This window comes from Mastigoproctus giganteus, chromosome 9 (assembly GCF_048544385.1).
Source record: "Mastigoproctus giganteus isolate SK-2022 chromosome 9, ASM4854438v1, whole genome shotgun sequence".
Classification (NCBI taxonomy): Eukaryota; Metazoa; Arthropoda; class Arachnida; order Uropygi; family Thelyphonidae; genus Mastigoproctus; species Mastigoproctus giganteus.
The window spans coordinates 219,229,105-219,253,276 of NC_143583.1; the positions used below are offsets into that span (position 1 = coordinate 219,229,105).

Genomic DNA, 24,172 nt, shown 5'->3' on the forward strand with positions numbered 1-24,172 from the left:
ATAAGCATTGGGAGATCAAAATTAAGAGTAGGAGTGTGTGCAATAGGCCTAATGACTCTGATGAGTATAATAATAAACTGTACAGGGAAATAGAGTGGGCTAGTGAATCAGAGAGTCTTATAATGGGGGGATTTTAATTTCCCAGATATTGACTGGAATTTGGGGGCTGGTCACTCACACACTAGCAAGGCTTTTGTGGATTTATTGGATGATTGTTTTCTAGATCAGCGTGTTCAGGAGGCAACTAGAGGGAGTAATACTCTTGATTTGATTATCAGTAGTGATTCTTCATGCATTAAGAATCTGCAGATAATTGAACCATTAGGTGGCAGTGATCACAGTGTGCTGAAGTAGCATTTACTCAAAGAGGTAACTACCATTAGGGGTAAAGGGAAAGGTTATTGCTACTACTTTACAGTGGCACCAACTGATGATGTTACCAACAGCAAATTCAAAATGGGAAGCATTCAAAGAACTTATCTTGGAAGCTACTAGGCTTTAAATACCAACTAAGAAATATTGTTCAAGGTTTAGGCCTGAATGGATGTCGGATGAACTAATGAGGCATATGGCAGAGAAGAAAAATGCATGGGATACATACAAATTAACACGTGACACAGTAGCCTATGATAGATACAAGTTGATCTGTAACCAAGTTACAAAGGAGGTTAGGCAGGCAAAGGCAGATTACGAGAAATCTTTGGCAAGGGATGCAAAGAAAAACAGCAAAGAGTTCTTTACTTATGTAAACCCTAGAAGGAAGGGGATGAATCAGATTGGGCCACTTGATATCGATGGGTTAACTGTAGATGATCCTGCTCAGATAGCTAACAAACTAAATGAATATTTTGCATCGACATTCACACATGAGGAGTTATTCAGCGAGGGGAATGCCAGAGGTGTATTCAACTCTGGCAGTAAGCTAGAGAATCTTGTAATAACTGAGAGTAAAGTGGAGGAGAAATTGTTGAAGATAAATATAAGAAAGGCACCTGGGGTGGATGGGATCTATCCAGTTATATTAAAGGAGGCAGCAAAGGAAGTAAGCAAACCCTTAGCCATAATTATGAGAGTTTCCTTGGACTCAGGGGAAGTACCCATGGACTGGAGATGTGCAAATGTGACCCCAATTCACAAAGGAGGATCAAAGGGCGACACAAGTAATTATAGACCTGTTAGTTTAATTTCTGTTCCCGAAAAATTAATTGAGGCATTGGTTAAAGAAGCACTGCAGGATCATCTAGACAAGACTTCAGTTATTGCTCGGACACAGCATGGTTTTGTTAAGGGGGAAGTCTTGCCTGACCAATTTGATTGGATACTATGATGCAATCACAAAAGAATGGTATCAAAGTTATTCCCTGGATGCATGGAATAACTTTGATATTATCTACTTGGATCTTAGAAAGATACTTGGATCTTTTGATACTGTTGCACATGAAAGACTGCTGCACAAATTGGGGCAGTGTGGCACTGGAGGAAAATTGCTGCTATGGATAAAGGGGTGGTTGAGGGGGAGAAGACAGATGTTATTTGGTTTTTAGGAGCATTTATTTAGGAGCATTAGCAACTAAGGTCATATTGCTCCGGGATATGCGGTGGTCATTCCCTGACCTTTCCGCATCCTCTGCATTTGGTGGTGACTGGCTCGAAAACTGGTCTAATCAAGAAGCATGTGTTACGTACTGCTGCTCTTTCCCACCTGGCTACGGAGGCGCCGGAGAAGATAGAGAGTGGTAATCAATGGACATTGCTCATCATGGACTAATGTTGTTAGTGGAGTCCCTCAGGGTTCAGTATTGGGTCCATTATTGTTTTCTGTATTTATAAATGATATTGATGATGGTATATCAAGCTTAATGTCCAAGTTTGCAGACGATACGAAGGTTGGCAGGGTTGTCAAGGACACTACTGACACTATGCTACTGCAACAGGATCTGGAAAGGTTGAGCAGATGGGCTGAAAGGTGGCAAATAAAGTTTAACATTGACAAATGTAAAGTACTACATATGGGAAACAACAAGCCCAGAGCAATGTATCAACTCTGTGGTACTACACTGAGAGTGGTAGAGAATGAAAGGGACCTGGGGGTGGTTGTGCAGGCAAATATGAAGTTTTCTGAGCAGTGCAGACGGGCTGCAAGAGTAGCTCATGGTGTATTGTCGATGATATATAGGAATTTTTCTAGCAGCGATAAGGAGGTGATTATTCCCTTGGATAAGGCAATGGTCAGGCCACACCTAGAGTACTGTATACAGGTCTGGAGGCCTCATTTCAAGAAGGATGTAGAGATGCTGGAACGAGTACAGAGAAGGGCAACAAGATTAGTGAATGGAACAAAGGGGTACTCTTACGAAGAAAGGCTTAATTAAGTTTTGCAAATTACAGTGTCTGGAGACTAGGCACCAGCGAGGTGATCTGATAGAGGTGTATAAAGCCTTGAATGGTTTGAGCATGCTCAATGCTGATGGGATTCTTCCTCTTGCTCAGAATAATCACTTCAGAAGGCATAAATTCAAATTGAGGAAAGACGGATATAGGATAGACGTGAGGAAATTTGCCTTTAGCCAGCGGGTGGTTGGTTGGTGGAACAGACTTCCATCCCTTGTAGTGGAAGTTGATAGCCTAAATAAGTTTAAGGCTCAGCTGGACAGGTATTTCGAACGAACAGAGGGATGAAGTGGAAGTGGTTATTTTTTATTTATTTATTATTATTATTTTTTTTTTTTTTTTGGCTGATGCTGCATAAGCTTGCTTTCTTGCATCAAATGCCTCTACTAATGCTAATGCTAATGAATTTCCATGATAAACTACTGTTGAAAAATTTTTTATCTGTAGCAAAAGGTAATTACTAATTATTATTAACAGTCTACTTCTATCTTATTACTATCATACTTAATTTACTATAATACATTTTTGCATTCCATCACGTAGCCATAAATCCCCTACTTCGTCGGGGGCTTTGAGTGGATTGACAGCACAAAAATGCATGTAAAAAAAAAAAAAAAAAAATTTTTTTAACACAACCCATATAAAGATTACAGAAAATCATTGATCCAACAACAAACCTCCACCGCAGGCATTGGCATGAAAATCGGGACCTGAGGCCAATGCACCATCTACACACAGGATAACGTTAGTGCTACTGCGCTATAAAGATCGCTACCTATAAATACAAATAGAAGGTGGGAATCCCCCCCCTTTCTGTTCTAGGACCTCCACCGGTAATTAAGTAGGAATTTAACAATATCGGATACTTACTCGTAGGGCTTTGTGTACTCTATCACAGTTTGCTGAAGAGATCGTAAAAAATAAAAATTAAAACTAATTAATACTATAAATAGAGATGCTAACAATAAATTAAAAAATTCAAAAACTTAAATCTAAAAATTAAAATTATAGAAAAGGAACTTAAAATAGCAAAACTGTGATAGGTACAAACAGAAATGAGTAAGTATGAGGCATTACATCAAAAGGGCTGTCAATCCCCTCAAAGCCCCCGACGAAGTAGGGGATTGACAGCCACATGATGGAATGCAAAAATGTATTATAGTACATTAAGTATGATAGTAATAAGATAGACGTATACTGTTAATAATAATTAGTAATTACCTTTTGCTACAGATAAAAAAATTTTCATCAGTAATTTATCATGGAAATTCATTATCATTAAGCATTAAACTTCTAAACCTAATATGTATAGGCCATGCGGATTTGAGATGACCTAAATAAGGCTAGCTTAATGACCAGAATTGTATGAACACTAATGCCTATATGTAAAAACCACCAATAATAGGTAACATCCGAACAATTAGAAACGAACATGTACTGGCACATACAATGTTCAATTGGCCAATACGGCAAAAACAATTGCATTAACGATGCACAAAAGAAAGATTAAAATACAAAAGAATACATACATCTAAATGTAATATTAATATATAAACCAGCATTATATATATAATCAAATGGCAAAAGCTATCAACAATCAAGGAAAATTTTGTATGAAATTTAAATTTTAAATTATAGCAATAATAATCACCAGTAAGTTATGATGAACTTTCTGCAATGCTTCTAGATCTGCAGGCATGTTATCATAAGAAGCTAGCTGGAGTTCTATCGATGCAACATGCTGAACAGCCTCTTCTAATTTTTGTATTGTCATATCAACACACTTCATTCTAAAAAAAAAAAAAAAAATCAATTAAATATATTCAAGTGAAAAACTATATGAAGTCAATAATAAACTAAGTACTCTGAAAATGAAATAATAATATTAATAACAATGGATAAGACAATCCCACACAACAGACCAGACATAATCTTTGTGGACAAGAAGGAAAAGGCTACCTACCTGATTGACATAGCAATGCCCAACACTGGCACCCTCCAGAAAACACATCAGGAGAAAATCAAGAAGTACACGACCGCAGACAGGAGATCAAAGAGATGTAGCATATGCAATAAGTAGCGACCATCCTGATCACTGTGTCAACAACCAGTATAGTGTTAGAGACCCTACATAACAGCCTAGCAGCAATAGGTCTCCCAACAAACACCTACAAGGAACTCCAGAAAGCCACAATCCTGAACACCTGTAGGACAATCAGAGAGTTCGTCAACCAACAGTAACATCAGAGGCGGCAAAGCAACTAAGCAAACCCTTAGCCATAATTCTGAGAGTGTCCTTGGACTCAGTGGAGGTTCCCACGGACTGGAGATGTGCAAATGTATCCCCAATTCACAAAGGGGGGATCGAAGGGTGACACGAGTAATTACAGACCATTTAGTTTAACTTCTGTTCCAGGTAAAATAATGGAGTCACTGGTTAAAGATGCATTGCAGGATCATCTAGACAAGACTGCAGCAATAATTCAGACACAACATGGGTTTGTTAAAGGAAAGTCTTTTCTGACAAATTTGATAGGATATTATGATGTGGTTACAAAGGAACTGGATGCAAAAAATAATTTTGATATCATATATTTGGATTTCAGGAAAGCTTTTGACACTGTTGCGCATGGAAGACTATTGTACAAATTGGAGCAGAATGGTATTAAGGGTAAGTTGCTACAATGGATAAAAGGATGGTTAAGTGGGAGAAGACAGAGGGTGGTAATCAATGGCTGCTGCTCTTCGTGGACTAATGTTATTAGTGGAGTCCCACGGGGTTCGGTGTTAGGTCCACTGTTGTTTTGTATATTTATCAATGATATTGATGAAGGTATATCAGGCTTAATGTCGAAGTTTGCAGATGATACAAAGGTTGGCAGGGTTGTTAATGACAGTAATGGCAGTGTGCTACTGCAACAGGATCTAGATAATTTGGGCAGATGGGCTAAGAAGTGGCAACTGAAGTTTCTTCTTCTTCTTCTTTGGTCCTTAGCTGGCAGCTGGGGGAGGCGGTTGGCCATGCAACCAGTATGCTGCTGTAGGTGCCGCAGGGTTTCAGACTTGCTCTGTGATGTTCTTCCATACCTTACGATCCATGGCTTCAGTCCTGGCCTGGTTAAGGTCGAGACGTCGGCTCTTCAAGTCATCTTCCACTTGCTTGGCCCACGTTTTCCTAGGCGCGGTCCGTTGGATGCTCCATTGGGTGGGTCGTTGTCTCCAAAGGAGTGTGGATGGTATTCTGTTCGTGCCCATTCTACATACGTGGCCAAACCATCTGAGCCTTCGCTTCTGGATTTGGTCGGCAATGGTTGGTTGCTGTTGGCATCTGGCGCGGATGGTATCATTAGTGATGCGGTCGCGAAGAGAGATTCCCAAGATCTGCCGCAGGCATCGCATTTGGAATACCTCAAGTTTGTTCAAATCTAACTTGAGACAAATCCATGTTTCCGATCCGTAAAGAAGAATGGGCAGGATCAAAGTCCGGAAGAGTCGGATTTTAGTCTTTGTGGAAATGTTGGTCCTCTTCCACAGACACCATTTGAGCGAGGCGAACGCAGTGGCCGCCTGTCCAATTCTGCTGTGAATTTCCATGGTGGATGCAACTTTCTTCTCCTGGACCAGCGACCCAAGGTATTTAAAGTCCTGCACTTGCTCGATCTGGACGCCTTCGAGATAGATGGTGGCTTGCGACCCATCTGTTGTCAGGGCCTTTGTCTTACCAGCATTGATCTTCAAACCGTATGGCCGGGCAATGCGGGCAATGTCGTAGAGGATTTCCGTGGCTTCAGCGTCGTTACCGGCAAGGATAGCACTATCATCAGCAAACATCAGGTCAGTCACATAGTGATCCTTGTCATATTGTATGCCCTGTCTGTTTCTGAATGCTTGCCTCATAATGGCGTCGACCACGATGTTGAAAAGCAACGGGGAGGCTACATCCCCTTGGCGGACTCCAGTTTGGATGGTAAATTCCTCAGATAAATCGTTCTGGATGCGCACCTGGCTGGTTAAACCGTTGTATGCAGTTTGGAGGAGTGTGATGACTTTTCGAGGTACATGTTCAACCTCTAGTAGTTTCCATAAGGCAGGCCGGTGGACACAGTCGAAAGCAGACTTAAAGTCAATGAAAACAATGACGGTTCGCTGTCCACACCGGATCTTCTCCTCCATCAGCTGACGAATGGCAAAGATTTGATCACAGCATCCTCGCCCGGGTCTAAATCCTGCCTGTTCTTCTCGACTGGTTTGCTCGCGATGTTTTTGCAGTCTTGACTGGATAATCTTCATAAAGACCTTTCCAATGATGGAAAGGAGGCTGATGCCACGGTAGTTCTTGCAGTCCCGGTTATCACCTTTCTTGTGGATTGGTACGATAATGGCTTTCCTCCATGTTAACGGAATTTGTTCAGTGCACCAGATGGTTTTGAGGAGTGAGTGTAGTCGGCGAAGCAGTACATCTCCCCCGGCTTTGATCGCTTCTGTGGTGACTTGGTCCACTCCTGGTGCCTTGCCATTCTTCAGGGATTGTATGGCTGCTTTCACTTCTTCTACTGTAGGCTCAACATCGACCATGGAGACCTCAGGGGGGTCGATCGAGAGTGCTGTTGCTGGCGGTCCCTGAGGTGGGTCATGATTATACAGAGCTTTGAAGAATTCACTCCACCGTTGCAGGCGTTCGGATGGTGATCGCACGAAGGTCCCATCAGCATTCTTGATGTTGTCACTAGTCAATTTAGTCTTTCCACTCAGACATCTGAGGGTGCGGTAGAGAGTGCGGTACTCGTTTTTGGATGCCGCCACTTCAAGATCGTCTGCCACTTGGTTCCAGTATGCTTCTCTTTCTGCTGTCATTCTTTGTCGGACTTCTCGGTTTAGCTGCCGGTACCGTTCAAAGTCGACCAACTTTGCCTGTTTCCGTTTGTCCACGAGGTCGAGGCACTCATCTGATATCCATGGTTGCGTTCGACGTCGGGCAGGTGGACATAGGGGCTTGGCACATTCCAGGATGGCATCAGAGATCTGCTTTTCTTCTTCATTTATATCCTCGGGCACGGCCAGCATCTCGAAGCGGTTGGATAGGGCGATCTGATATGCCTGTTTGTTGGCAGCATTCATTAGCTGCCTCCAGTCCAGCTTGGCTGACCGAGATGATCTTTTTGCATGCCGTAATTTGAGCTGCACCTTAGCCCGGATGAGGTAATGATCAGATCCGCAATCAGGTCCCCTCATGGCACGAACATCCATGAGTGATGAGCGAAATCTGGCATTGATCAAAATGTAGTCCAGGATTGCTGAGTCCTTGCCAGATGGATTTCGCCATGTAAGTTGATGTTTTTGAGGGTGCTGGAAATGGCTGTTTCCAATGATCAGGTTGTTAGATGCGGCAAAGGACAACAAACGTAGTCCGTTGTCATTGATCTTCCCATGGCCAAACTTGCCCATTGTTGTTTCCCAACCAGATCTGTCCACGCCAATATGGGCATTAAAGTCTCCTGCGAGGATGATCACTTCTGTCTGCGGAATTGAATCCAGCATATGTTGGAGCTGGTTGTAGAAGTCATTCTTGGTCGGGTCCAGGCTAGTCTCAGTTGGCGCATAGGCGGAGATAATATGGGTCTTGATGGTGCCCTTGACAGTAAGGACTGCCAGGCGGTCCGATATTGGTTGGAAAGCGATCACACTACTGGTGGCCTGAGCATCGACCATAAAGCCCACTCCTGCTTCTCGTTTCTCGCCACCAGAGTAGAATAGCATAACCGCTTCGTTAGGTGCTGGTGGTTGGATGATCATCGTTCCAGACCCGGTGAGCCTTAATTCAGATAATGCTGCGATTGATATCTTGCACCTAAGTAGTTCTTGGGCAATGATTTCCTTTTGTCCAACGTGGTGCCCTGTTCGAACATTCCATTCGCCAATGTTAATTGTCCTTTTCGGCGTAGTAAGCTTATTGCTGTGGCCAGTGATCCACTTCACACCAGCACCCTGGGTCCCCAGTGCTGGCGCATCGGCTACCCCGGATGCGGTAACATTGTTATAACAGCTTGTTCTGTGGCCAGTGGTCCACTTCACACCAGTACCCTGGGTCCCCAGTGCTGGCGCATCGGCTACCCCGGATGCGGTAACATTGTTGTAAGAGCTTGTTCCGAATTTCATGCGGTTTCTTGCCTAGTTTCCCCGGTTTCCCGATTCTGGTCATTTCGGCAGGATGACCACCCTCCTCCTTTCGCAGCCGGGCTTGGGACCGTCCATGGCGGAGTTCTGTGTGGTACTACACTTAAGGTGGTAGAAAATGAAAGAGATCTGGGAATAATTGTGCAGTCAGATATGAAGTTTTCTGAGCAATGCAGACAGGCTGCCAGGGCAGGTCATGGGGTTTTGTCAATGATATATAGGAATTTTGCTAGCAGGGAAAAGGAGGTGATTAGCCCTCTGTATAAGGCAATGGTCAGGCCACGCCTTGAGTACTGCGTACAGGTCTGGAGGCCTCATTTCAGGAAGGATGTAAATTTACTTGAGTGTGTACAGAGAAGGGCAACAAGATTGGTGAGGGGAATGAAGGGATCCTCTTACCAAGATAGGCTTAAGTTCTGCAAATTGCAGTGGCTGGAGACTAGGCACCTGCACGGTGATCTGATTGAGGTATATAAGGCCTTGAATGGGTTGAGAGCACGCTGAATTCTGATGGGATCCTTCCTCTTGTTCATATTACAAACCTAAGGGGGCATAAATTCAAATTAAGAACAGACAGATGTAGAATAGATGTGCGGAAATTTGCCTTTAGCCAGCAGGTGGTTAATTGCTGGAACAAACTTCCATCTGTCATTGTGGAAGTTGATAGGTTGAATAAATTTAAGGAGGAACTGGACAGGCATTTGGAGGCAATGGTGTGATTTTTTTTTTTTTTTTTTTGGCTGATGCTGCATAAGCTCATACACTTGCTTTCTTGCATCACATGCCACTACTACTACTACTATAACAACAACAACCACCCTGTGTACTTGGTAGTAACACACATCACGGGATTGAACCACCCAATCAGGGAGAAATAATATAAGAGTAATAATTACAATAATAATATTAACTCAACCCATTGTCCACCAAGCTCAACAGCAGCAAGTATGGATATAACCTCAAAAAAGGAAGGGGAAAACTGTACACCCTCAACCATCTGATGTACATGGTTGACATCAAGCTCTGCACGGCAATCGAGAAGGAACTCTGGCAACTACTTCAGATCGCCGAAGAAAGCAGCAATGACATTAGGATGGAATTTGGTCTAGACATATGCAAGACCCACAGATTGCATCAGAAAAAATTAGGCGGCCAAAACTAAAGACTAAAGACCAAAACTAAAGACTGGTAAAGACATCAAAGCCATGAAGACACCAAAGCCTACAAATAGCTAGGGGTTGTGCAGGCTCAGCAGTTACAGCACAAGGAAATCAAGGATTGCCTGACTGAAAAATACCACCAGAGACTCAGAAGCCTGCTGAAAGCAAAGCTGAACAGAGGGAACATAGTTAAAGTCATAAACACGTGCTAATATACTCCTTTGGGATCACTGATTGCAGTAATATAAAGCTGGAGGATATTATGAGAAAGAGAAGGACAATGGTGACCAAGAGCCACCAACACCACCCAAAGTTAGCTGTGGAGTGACTGACAATAGCTCGGAAAGAGGGAGGAAGGGGCCTGAGAGACCTCACTGAACAAAAAATAAAACAGTGATACATAGCCTGAAGGATTACTTCCAGAAAAACACAACAGCACTCCACCAGATCATAAGGAAGGTAGACAAGTGGCATACCCCAGTCAACTCAGCGAAGAATCCACTCCCACCAAATGGCACAAACGAAGCTAGAAAGATGGGCAAAGACACTCTGTAACACACACATTACTATGACCTCCATCAAGATCACATAGATAAAACGGCTTCCAATGCATGGCTTACGAGCAGGACTGAAGGATTCATGCTTGCTATCCAAGATCAGGTAATTAACACCAGAAACCATAGAAAATGCATCACCAAGGAGCACAGTGTGTCAGATGACACACGTTGACGATGCTACCTGGCCTCAAAAATGATCCAACACATTACTGCGGGATGCAAGGTGATCACCCAAACTGAGCACACTCGCAGACACGACCAGGTAGACAGAATAATACATTAGAATCTAGCGAGGAAATATTAGTTGGTCACAGAAAGTGTACCGTACTACAAGTACGAACCCCAGACAGCACTACAGACCCCAACCCACAATCTGTACGGGGACCATGCCATATTGTCTTGTCCGTTACGGACAAGACAATCCCACATAACCCTTATCGAAAAGAAGGAAAAGGCAGCATATCTGATTGACATAGCAGTGCCCAACACTGGCAACCTCCAGAAAATGCATGATGGGAAAATAAGGAAGTACATGACTGGAGATCAAAGAGATGTTGGATCTCCAGTCTTAGCAACAACCAACTTAAGCAACAACCATCTTGATAATCATGTCACCTACCGGTATGGTGCCAAAGACCTTAACATAACAGCCTAGCAGCATTAGGTCTCCCAGAGAACTCCTACAAGTAACTCCAGAAAGTCGCAATCTCTGTAGCATACTCGGAGAGTTCCTTGACCAACTGTAACACAAAACATAGCAACCACACTGTGTACTAGGTAGCAATACCTGTCACAGGGTGGAAACCCCAATCAGGGCAAAATAATATAAGAGCAATAATAAGGATTACTTCCAGAAAAACACAGCAGCCTTCTAAGAGGCCATAAGTAAAGCAGACGGGGCATACCCCACTGAACCTAAGGAAGAAGTCCCCTACCACCCAGGTGGCAGAAACAAAGCTAAAAAAGTGGGCAAAGAAGACACTCCATGGCAGACACTACAATGACCTCCACCAAGATCACATAAGTAAAATGGCTTCCAATGCATGGCTCAATATCGGGACACACTTCCCTGAGACTGAGGGATTTATGCTCGCCATCCAAGACCAGGTAATCAACGACAAACCATAGAAAATTCATCGCCAAGGAGCCTGGAGTTTCAGATTTCACATGTCAATGATGCCACCTAGCCTCAGAAATAATCCAACTTATCACAGCAAAATGCAATGCGATTACCTAGGCTGAGTACGCTCGTAAACACAATCAGTTAGCCAGGATATATTAGCCATCAGAAGATAGCAGGGATATACCAGTTATCAAAGAAAGTGTACAGTATTAAAAGTAAAACAGAAGATAGCAAGGATAGTACAACAGAAGATAAAAAAAAAAATACCAGTTATCAAAGAAAGTGTACAGTATTAAAAGTACCGCAGGGACTCAAATCTGATGAGTATGGGCTTGGCACACCCAGGGTCCTGAGATGGATATCATCATTCTTCTCTTTCTTGATGATTCCTTTCTGCTTCTCTCTCTCTCAGGGTAACTCGGGAACTTTTTTTGGCTGGTGCAGCATAATCCTCAGGCTTACTTGCACCATATGGCTAATAATAATAACAACAACAACAAACCCCTGGCATTACTAGAGACCCAACCCACAAGCTCTACTGGGACTGTGCCATAATAATGGACAAGACAATCCCACACAACAGACCAGATGGCAAAGATGGCAGAGACTAAGGAGACTAAAAGTTCAATGTATCAAAGAATGTGTTTTGTCGTATTTTATATTAACAAATAATGAATTTTAAATTTAAAATCTGATTGGCATAGTGGTGCTCAACACACAACCTCCAGAAAACACAACTTGCATCAAATGCCAATGCTAATGCTAAAACCCATGAGGAGAAAATCGGGAAGTACACAAACCTAAGACTGGAGATCAAAGTCAACTACTGGTAAGGTGCCAAAGATGCTACATAACAGCATTAGGTCCCACAGAGAACTCCTACAAGGAACTCCAGAAAGTTGCAATCCTAAATGCCTGTAGGATAATCAGGGAATTCCTCCACGAACAGTTACACCAGACATAACAACCACCCTGTGTACTTGGTAGCAATACCTGTCAGGGGTGGACCCCCCCCTCAAAATCAGGGAGAAATAATATAAGAGCAATAATAAGGATTACTTCCAGAAAAACACAGCAGCCTTCTACGATAAGTAATAACAGGCCATAAGGAAGATAGACAAGTACAATAACCCACTGAACCTAAGCAAGGAGTCCTCTACAGGCCAGGCGGCACAAATGACGCTAGAAAGATAGACAAAGAAGACACTACAATGACCTCCATCAAGATCACACTGATAAAATAGCTTCAAATGCATGGCTCACAAGCGGGACACTCTTCCCTGAGACTGGAGAATTTATGCTCGCCATCAGACCAGGATTCAACACCGAAACTGTATAAAATACGTCACCAAGGAGCCTGGAGTTTCAGATGACACATGTAAACGATGCCACCTGGCCTCAGAAATGATCCAACATATCACAGCAGGATGCACGGTGATCACCCAGACTAAGTACACTCGTAGACACAATCTGTTAGCCCGGATAACATCAGAAGCTAGCAAGGAAATACTAGTTGATCAAAGGAAGAATACAGTATTACAATACAAACTGAAGGTAGTACTAAATACCCCAACTCCACACAAAATATCGGACAGAACCCTTGTTGAAAAGAAAGAAAAGGCTACCTATCTGATTGACATAAAGGTGTCCAACACTGGCAACTTCCAGAAAACCCATGAGGAGAAAATCAGGAAGTACGCAAACCTAAGTCTGGAGATCAAAGAGATGTGGCATATATAACAAGTAACGACTAGCCTGATCATCGTGTCAACTAATGGTATGGTGCCAAACATACCTACATAACAGCCTAGTGGCAATAGGTGTCCCAAAGAACACCTACAAGGAACTTCAGAAAGTCACAATTTTGAACAATTGTAGGATAGTGTAAGTATTCCTTGACCAACTGTAACACCAGACATAACAACCACCCTGTGTACTTGGTAGTGATACCTATTATGGGATGGAACCCCAAATCAGAGAGAAATAATATAAAAGAGCAACAAGAATACTAATAAGTCTGAAGTAGAACCAAAGGCCTTATTAGAGACTCCTACTCACAAACTATACTGGGACATGACATAATAACAGACAAGATGATCCTGCACAACAGACCAGACAACCTCATTGACAAGAAGGAATTGGCTACCTACCTGATCGACATAGTATTGCCCAACGCTTTCAACCTGCAAAAAACCTGGAGAAGATCAGGGAAGTACACAGACCTAATACAGGAAGTCAAAGAAATGTGGTATATGGAACAAGTAATGACCATCCCAATCACTGTATCAACCACCATGGTAAAAGAGTCATCATGTCACAGTATCATTGTATCAAAGAGTCACCGAGTCACTGTATCAACCACCGTGGTCAAAATAATGACCATCCTGATCACCGTATCAACCACCATGGTCAAGGAGCCTCCATAAGAACCTAGGTGCAATAGGCCTCCATGAGAATTCTATCAACGTGTGAAGTCCTTAACTAATTTCAGATTTCTGGTCTTTTTTATGCATGCATCAATACAAATAATCTCTCTGTTTAAGAGCCAAAACACACACACACACACACTTCGTGATATTTCCGTCCTGTAAACACAGCAATCAGTCAAAAAGCGTTGTTTGCTTAAGGAAGGGATAAGCTGTGAAATCCTTGCTGTTCCTTTGCCAAAGATTTCTCGTAATGTGCCTTTGTTTGCCTACTTTGTGACTTGATTACAGACCAGCTTATATCCAACGTAGCCGTCTGTGTCTCCTGATAATTTATATGCATCCCATGCATTTTTCTTCTCTGCCACAAGTCTCTTCAATGCATCTGACATCCATTTAGGCCTAAACCTTGAACAGTATTTCTTAGTTGGTATGAAAAGCCTAGTAGCTTCCAAAATTAATTCCTTGAATGCTTCCCATTTAGAATTTGCTGTTGATCCTACTGTGTAGAATTTAAAAAAAAATCTATGAGACCACTATAGTCACCATTACAAATGCAAAAACCCACATGAGTACACTGTGATCACTGCCACCTAGTGGTTTCTTTATCTGCAAAATTCTTAATGCAAGAATAATCACTGCTGATAACCAGATCAAGAGTATTACTAGAGCCGTGCCAACCCGGTGGTGCAAGTGGTGTACAGCACCATGGTGGCAATGACTTAGGGGTGGCAGAGACTAAGAGCCAATGTTCTGTAAACACTAAAAAAGATGGCAAAGACTAAGGAGACTAAAAGTTCAATGTATCAAAGAATGTGTTTTGTCGTATTTAATATTAACAAATAACAAATGAATTTTAAATTTAAAACTTTTTTTCCAATATTTCTCAGGTGTCTGAGGAAGGAAATAACTCTTTGGTTATGAATACAGAAAAAAAAAAAAAAAGAAAAGAAAAGTGACCAAATAAAAAAGCAACAAGTTTGATTACCAGGTTTCTGGATATCAGGCCACAGCCAGGTCCATCGACTTCAATTTCCTCTAGTTTTACTACTAGTGATGAAGAAACTGAAATACGTGAATTATCACCTGTCCAAGATGTTAACATTCCAATTCAGTAAGATACACTAGGTGCAAATGAAGCAAATTTGGATGAAGAGGAAAGAGAAGATCACAATGGTGGCATACAAGATCAACTAATTTCACTTAGTGATCCCAGTAAATGGCCACAAAATTTAAATAATAAAATAAGAATGATGTTAGTTGAAAACAAAACAACTTTTCTATTGAATATTACACTAAAAAATTACAAAACAGTAAATCACTTTTGCATAATTGGTTACAATCGATTTTGCAAAATGCTGTCTTTTCTTATAATTGCTGTTGTTGTTGGTTTTTAGGAGCATTAGCAACTAAGGCCATATTGCTCCGGGGATATGCGGTGTTCATTTCCTGACCTTTCCATATCTTCTGTATTTATACTCCTTATAATTGTAAATTATTTTTAAATAGTATTGTTTCAGTTCCACTTGTAACGGTGGATTCAAAGATTGGCAACATTTAACAAGACAGTTGAATATTCACGAAAAAAGCAACATGCATGGTGAATGCATTAACAAATTAATTAATTTGCTTAAAAACTTAGAATTACAAAATAGAGTAGATGCAAGTCATCAAAGTCTGATAAATCAAGAAAAAATAAGATGGCAATCAGTATTAAAAAAAATTGTTCTTTGCACTCAGTATTTGGCAAAACAAAATTTGGCTTTAAGGGATACTAATTCAAAATCATTTGACAATAACGGAAACTTTCTGCAATTAATACAAATGATTGACAAATTTGATTCCACTTTATCGGAACACATCCAACGTATTCAGATTGATAAACTTCACATGCCACATTATTTAGCAAACAAAATTCAAAATGATATTTTAACTATAATTGGAAATAGTATAAGGAAAAAAATTTTAAATAAGTTAGAGGAAGCTAAATATTATTCTTTGATTTTAGATTGTACACCTGGTGCCAGTCATGAGGAACAATTGACAATTACTTTAATATTTGTAATTTATAATGATGAAACACAAAAAAATTGAAATTAGGGAATATTTTTTTAGGTTTCTGTGAAATTGAAAACACAACTGGTAGTGGGCTAACTACATTCATTTTAGAATTTTTGAAAAATATAACATTAATATTCAAAATATGCATGGGCAAGGCTACGACAACGAGGCTAATATAAAAGGAAAACATAACGGTTTTCAAGAAAAAAATTTAGATATAAACCCCTGAGCCTTTTTCGTACTTTGAACTGCACATACTTTGAATTTAGCAGTGAATGATGTAGCAAAAATACCTTTTGAGACAATTGTGTTTTTTTTTTTTGGAATTATAAGGGGAACGTATTTTTTCTAGTAGCACTAAACGATGGGCAATATTAAAAAACAAAGTGTGAAATCTCTGAAACTTTTATTGTTGTTGTTCTTTAGTTTTTAGGAGCATTAGCAACTAAGGCCATATTGCTCCAGGGATATGCGGTGGTCATTCCTTGACCTTTCCGCATCCTCTGTATTTGGTGGTCACGGGCTCGAACCCCGGTCTAATCAATAAGCGTGTGCTATGCACTGCTACTCCTGCCCACGGAGGCGCCAACTAAACTTTTATTGCCTGCAATAAAAAGTAAATTAATGTATTTTCATTTTATTTTAATTTTAACATATTTACTTCAGGTATCATAATACATGTTTTGTGTTTAAAAAATTAAATTATATATTATTTTGGAATTTTTTTTTTTTTAAATTCCAAAAAAAAAAAAAAAATTGATATCAGAAAAATTACCATTAACGATGGGCAATATTAAAAAAATAAAGTTTGAAATCTTTCTCTGAAACTTTTATTGTTTGCAGCCAAAGCAAATTAATGTATTTTCATTATTTTATTTATTTTTAACATATTTACTTCAGGTATCATAATATATGTTTTGTGTTTAAAAAATTAAATTATATATTATTTTGGAATTTTTTTTTTTTTTTTTTTTTTAGATTCCCAAAAAAAAAAAAAAATTTATATCAGAAAAATTACCGTGTGTGTGTGTGGCTGGGGTAGAAATAAGAAGTTTGCATCAGGGTGGCTATGTAGCCTGGCACGGCCCTGAGTATTAATCTTCCTGGTTGCCTCTCAAACATGCTGCTGCAGAAAACAATCAACCAATAAATTCACAAAAGTTTTGCTAGTGTGCGAGTGACCAACCCAAGATCCAGTCAATATCTGGGAAATTAAAATCCCCCATTATTAAAATTATTTGTTGTATTCATTAGTGTTGTTATGCCTACAACACACTCCTACTCTCATTTTTGCTTTCCCAGTGATTAGGTCACACCAAAGAGACTCAACATTGCACTGTCCATATATGTCAAATGAATGCACTTTCTTAGATTTTATGTGTTTCTTAATTAGCAGCATAACCCCTCCTGCATTCCTATCCTTTCTGTACACATTGTACTACCCAAATTCCAAGTCTGCACTACTTATATCAGTGTGACACCACGTCTCTAATATTCCAACAATATATTTGCCTTTGATGTCCTGACCAGCATTTCAAATTCATCAAATTTATTTACTACACTCCTAGCATTGATGTACATGCAAATATACATGCACCTATTTTTATTCTTAGTTACCCCAACACATCCCATGTATTTATTTGTTTCATGATGACTCCCACCAGTCCCTGAAACCCCCTAGCACCCCACCCTCCAGGCTGCTACTCATTCCAACAGAAGCAGTGCAAGAATCACTTTCTCCTCTGCTTGTGGCTACTGTTAACCTTTTAGTCTGTGAAACATTCCAAGCTAGCAGTTTTCCCATCTACTTAACACTGCCTCGTTGCTATCGAGGCAGTGTTAAGTGGGTCGGAAAGGATTTGAAAATTTTGTAAAGTTTGTAATGTTTTCAAATAATTTTGAAACATTATTTATGAACTGTGATGAGTATATTAAAGACATTTTAAGCCACCTGCTCAGTGATCAATCCATGGCCATTGCAGTATTAATTAGTATTATTATAATGACTTTGGCCAACACTTGCCTTCATTGCAAATCCCATTGACCTATGAAAACAGGTATGTGTGTAAATTACACTTGATGTCTGGTGAGGAAGTTGAAAATACAAAACGGATACCTATTTGCATCCATACTCCAGTGTTTCATTTGGAGAGGTTGCTTAACATAGTTTCTAATACTTCTGGATGGAACCAAAGCCTGAATTTCCCCAACAAGAGGTGTGCCTTTAAATGAGGTTTCGGTGCATCTTATAAAAATTTTGAAAATTATTTCCAAAAAAAAAAAAAAAAAAAACCACATCAGAAAGATCTTACCTCTCAATATAAAGACTAGACATAGACCAGATATTATTCCATATCTCCATTACTGAATTATATTTTGACTGGAGAAATGTATTTTTCGAAGTAATTGATCTATACGTGTGCTGCATTTCACTAACTGCTGGTTCGAGAGCTTGCAGTTCGTTTTCAAATTCCTAGAAGAATATAAATTACAACAAGTTATTAAACTGAATTAAAAAGTTTCAATCACCATACATTAGTAAATAATAAAATTAACAGCAGGACATACCAGCTTAATCTGTAATTTAGCAGCAACAGTTTTACACAACAAAACATTACAAAATGCAATTCACAAGAATAACCTGCTTTGATATTTGCAGATTTTCCAACAGGCACCAAAGTGAACAATCTACATACTGGCTGCCCATTCAGCTCATACCACAGATGCTGCATGGATGTTTAAGAGCACAAGGGCAGCTGAGGCAAAAATGTGTCTTATATATATATATAATATTTATATATATGATATAAATCATGATTAAATGTAATAATCTAGCGCAATTTGGTATCAGCAAAATTCATATACATGTATTTGCTTAAAAGTTCATCTAGTTTTGCACTAATTCCAATAATTATTTGGTCATCAATAAACGTTCTTGCTATTGCAACTGAGTGGAAAGTACTTTTTCTGATATGGGAATAGTACATAATGCATTCTAAGAGTATATGTTTGATAGTAAGTGGTGATGAACAATGTGTGAATAGAGGTGGGTCATCTCCCATGAAAAGAAACTTTTGGGTTGTGTAGTATGCACAATTATACTAATACAACTTTTTGTCTATTTTGCCCGAAGCTATAATTCCATAATTGTGGTTTCTGTTTGTGAAACAATCACTCATCTGTGACTTCCAGATTTATGACCACTGAAAAGAACAAACACTTTTTATATGATTCCAAAAATCAATGTATGGTACTTGGTAATTTACTGGTGCTGTAGTGTTCAGATGTTTGGCTTACATTCTATCCTCACCTGGAATATATATATATCCAAAAAAGATCAGGAACTATGTATCAGGAACTATGTAACTATAATAGGCAGAATTAGCAGATCAGACTGTGGTCTGAAAGAGACAACTCTTTCTCTTATCTACAAAGCAGATTTCATCCCAGTCATCACTTATGGGACTAAAACATAGTATCAAAAACAGCAATAGCAAGGAATAAAATAAAATTAAGAATCATACGGAGAATAATGTCCTAGCCACAACCAGAGCTTGCTGCACTGTGAGTACCCTTGCCTTGCAAGTCTTGACAGGTACTCTCCCTCTGGATATGGAAATAGTATACCAAGACCTCTATTTCATCTGAAAGAAACAGCATGGGTAGAAGAGTGTTTCTGGGTAGTTAACCCCCCCCACTGCAGTGAAATTTGGAGGGGGACCTATCAAACAAACAGAACACAACACAACACAACACACACGCCTCAGTCACACACCTTTCATACCTACAAGTACACAGTGCAGTCAGTTAGACAAGCTGCAACTTTCACTACTCATTTGCCCAGTTTCACTCATTCTCTTGCACATACAGACAATGTGCCCTGAATATATACAACAAAATAACACACTTTTTTTTTTAAACAGATCACAAGCACTCCTTTGGTTATCATATAGTTTACACACATGATCAATCACATGCACAATTTCACTGCTTAACCTGTAGTTACAATATTTTTTTTTTTTTATAATTATACATAGTCAGAGTGCACATACATTCAAATAATTAATGTAGACTCTCATTCACTCATCCAGTCACACACCCACATCGATACAGCACTCTAAATGAAGACAACACACACACACACACACACACACACACACACACACACACACACACACACACACACACACACACACACATTTTGTTTCTTCTTTTTGCCAGTTAAGTTCACACATGGTTCCCTACCACTATATACACATTCCCTACCACTAGATAGCACAATTAGAAGCTGCCATTTGCTCTTACACATACAGTGACAAGACGCACATAAACCAAGTCTTTCAATGCACTTGCACATTTATGCGGCACTTGCACTTTTATGCGGCACTTGCCTACACACATTCACAGTGATAATATGCCATACCCATACACAAGCAAAAGTCAAAGTCGTACATAAAAACACATGCATGCACGCACCAACTCCTTGACAGACATATTCATACACCAACTCACATTCACTCACAGTTATGTGAAACGTTTTCATTTGCACTAATATAGGGCAGGGAGCATATGCAGACAGAGCCCCAGGGGTCAATTTAGGTAGTCCAATTAGTCGGTGGTAGGTGGATCTATTTGAGAGGTGTCTAGTGGGTTTGTAAGAGTTTGCCTTCTTGTTTGGAAAACTATCTGTTTGTATTGTGCAAGGGCTTTATAGTAACCTTCCTCAGTGATTACAGGTGCTCCTGGATTCTGGGAAGGAGATCGACCCTAGACATCCCTAGGTTCGGTCATGTCCTATCAAGAAGAAGGTCATAATCAGAACTTGGGCAAACCAGGGAGGTGGTCTAGGGAAGGCCAGTGCTACATTTGGCAGGAATCTCCCTTGGTGAACTGTTCCCAGGCTGTTTGCTACCTCTGATGGAGCAAAGTGGCTGTTATCATTCTTTCTTATTTTGGGTCATTTGCTAGGTCCAGGATAATGCCATGATGTTCTGTAGGCATGCCTCATTTCAGATATAATAGAGATGTTGGCAGCATGGCATGGGATGCTGATAATGATTTCAGCTGACTAACAGTGTGGAAGGTCTCCTGACCAAAAATACCCATTTAAGGCACCCCGGCCATACAACTTTAATCTCCCATTGTGAAACCCGGAGCATTGCCCATTTCCCCCCCTTCCAAATATTGCTTGGTGGGCCCTAAATACTAAAATACTTTTGCTTCTCTTAACCGTGGAAGGTAGGTTGCCTCTACAGGGGAACCCACTTTCCCTTTCACTTCTAATTCCTAGTGGAAGTCTTCCTACCATCCACCCTTTTTGCCTTCACCTGTTATTCATGACTGTCTCCCTTCATGCTCCATTACAAATTAAAACTCTCTCTCTCCTTTTTTTTTTTTTTTTTTTTAGTAGTCCTTCCTGGTAAGCTCAGGCAAAGCAAGGGTTCGCCCAAACAGAGAATTTAATCCCTACTACCTGGCCCAGTTCTCTGAGGCCTGGTATGGTAGGTAACTAGAGGGATCAATGGTGTTCCACGGGCCCAAGCTAAAAGGGCAGATGAACAACATAAACCACATCACTCACACTATGTGGTCTTTACAGAAGGTAATGTATTCAACACAAGAGAACTGATCACTGAGTTGAGTTGTGGGAAACCACCAGTGCTTGAACTTAAACACTTGGCATCCGTTAGGGCACTGTAAAGAACATGGCCTGTATGAAGATGCTTATATTTTGATCTACCAGAGATTTCTTTCGAATTGTCTCTATATATATATATATATATATATACATATATATATATATATATATATAAAAGTTTTGAGCATTGTTAAATTAAAATGGCCTTTATGAAGTTGCATAATATTTGATCTGCCAGAGATTTCTTTTCCTCTGCTGAAACTATGTATTACAGAGGAGATTTATTGACCAGTGTGGGTCAGGTACGTTGATCTCTTGCAGCATATTGTCAAAATGAAAGTTCACGGTGCACATCAAATCTTGTACTCCAATGTCAATGGGCCTATCATTGGGTTTTCTGTTATAGAATATTGTCCAGTCAGGTTGTTGAAAAGCAACAGACTGCCATTTTTCCTCCTAAGGTGAAGTGTAGGTTCATGTGTCTGTACACCGAGATGCTGGATAGAAGATGTTCTAAACATCCCAAGGGCAATGCAAAGAGCACTATTTTGAATGGTATTAAGTCTGGTCAGCAATGTTTCCTAACCAAGTCATATACAAAAGCGCCATAATTTGTAACTTTCTCTCACCTCATTAAGAGCATAATACATAGATAATACTGGCACTCCGTACCAGGGAAGAAATGACTTAGAGTGTGTTAATTTCCTTCAAATAGACAGTGTGCATTTGTGCATGCACGCACATGCTATAGGTATGTAGTGGTGCATAAGCTGCAATGGCTATAGTGTGCCTATTCAGGGGAATACATTAAAAAATAAAGTATAACCATTTCTACTATGATTTTTTAGCATTTCTCACCAACCATTGAAGTAAAAACGAAAACTTGATAACTTTGTATTTACATTTACAATAGATTTACAGTAGATCAAACAAAACAAGTATGATTAAATTTAGAGTGGATATACAAATAAAATACTGATAATAAAATAATAAAATACTAAATAAAATACAAAAAACTAGATTAAAAGCGCTAAAATAACTGAACACAAGTACAATTACATTTACAGTGAATATACAAATAAAATAATAAAATACTGAATTAAAATACAGTGAGGAAGAAGGCAGAAGCATTTGAAAGCTACAGTTATTTTAATGCTTTTAATCTAGTATATTTTATTGTATTTTAATTCAGTAATTTTATTATTTTATTTGTATATTCACTGTAAATGTAACTTTCATTTACATTTTATTAGTACATACAAATGTAATGTGCTCAAAGGAATGTAACTGTAAATGTAATTATACTAGTTTTCAGTTATTTTAGTGCTTTTAATCTAGTTTATTGTATTTTAATTTAGTATTTTATTATCAGTATTTTATTTGTATATCCACTGTAAATTAAATTATACTTGTTTTGTTTGATCTACTGTAAATCTATTGTAAATTTAAATACAAAGTTATCAAGATTTTGGTTTTCATTTTTACTTCAATGGTTGGTGAGAAACGCTAAAAAATCATAGTATGAATATACCCAACCCCAGAGGCCTATTTGAAGAATTGATTAGATGCTATGGCCATGCAGCAGTGCGGTGCATCAGGGAATTCTATAACCATTTCATTTTCATTTCAAAAACCTGTTCAGTTCAGAATTGATTACATACTCCAATTTGTTTCTGAAATCAGAAAAATTCATTACTGTTTACCTTGTTGGAAATAATATGCTGTAGTGCCATCAATTCTCAGAGATTAGCCAAAGAACAAAGGACTGGAGTTCTGTCCTGTTAGTGGGAGCAATCAATCAGAATATATTTGATCATTAGATGTGCTGAACAGTGTGAGCAGTAAGGAGGACCATCACTTGTGAGTAGATGAAGGCAAGTCAGATAAGCATGTCTCATTCTTGTCCATGCAAGTACCACTTCTTCTTGTTGCACTGTTTGAATGCTAGAGCACCAAAATTTTGGGTCCTGTTTCAACTGAAAAAAGTTTATTATCGGTTTGGGATAATCATAGTTCTTTCCACTGTGCAAAGCATGCTGCTTGATATTACAGTCAGAGGCCAGAACATAGATTAAATTTAAAGTTCACATATTTTTAGATGTCTTATCCTTGAATGTGCTGGCATCCAATAAAAGGTCAATAATCGATGACATTCTTCAATTTGCATTAGCAGGCTCCTGTTTTAAATCAGGGTGAGCTAAGGATCACCCTGATTTAAAACAGGGTCATCCTTAGAGGAAGGATACTGTGCTACCGTAATCGAACTCAGAGAGTCAGTATAAACTATGAGAATATATTTTGGAGATAGGTAAAGATTCAAATTTTCTAAAGCTAATTTCTTTGCATGTAGTTCTGCCGAAAAGCTGCTTTCCTCAGGGTGGAAGTAAAGAAGAACTGATAAAGAGGAAATACACTATCACTGCAGATTTGGTTAAAATGTGTGGAGCCATTAGTATATATTGGCAGGAAATCAATGAATGTGAAATCAACATTGTTTCACACTGAGTGTCAGTAGAAAAATCTTTCCCCGTTGATTAAATAAGTATCACAAGTCAGTTGAGGAGGAGGAGTTCAAGGTAAGTGACAGTAATTCATTACCTGTTGCCTGTTGAGAAAAGGAACATTCCAATTCTGTGTTAGTT

At 39.5% G+C, this 24,172-nt stretch overlaps 1 protein-coding gene across 1 annotated transcript in view; it reads right to left on the reverse strand.

Moving 5' to 3' along the window:
* Positions 1-24,172, reverse strand: part of shot (dystonin-like protein short stop) — a 1,739,701-nt gene that overhangs the window by 1,252,968 nt on the left and 462,561 nt on the right. The window contains exons 22-23 of the mRNA XM_090380932.1: positions 18,205-18,365; positions 4,043-4,181 (exon numbers count right to left, since the gene is read on the reverse strand). Of these exons, the coding sequence (XP_090237058.1) occupies positions 4,043-4,181; positions 18,205-18,365 (300 nt within the window). The remainder of the gene's footprint in view (positions 1-4,042; positions 4,182-18,204; positions 18,366-24,172) is intronic.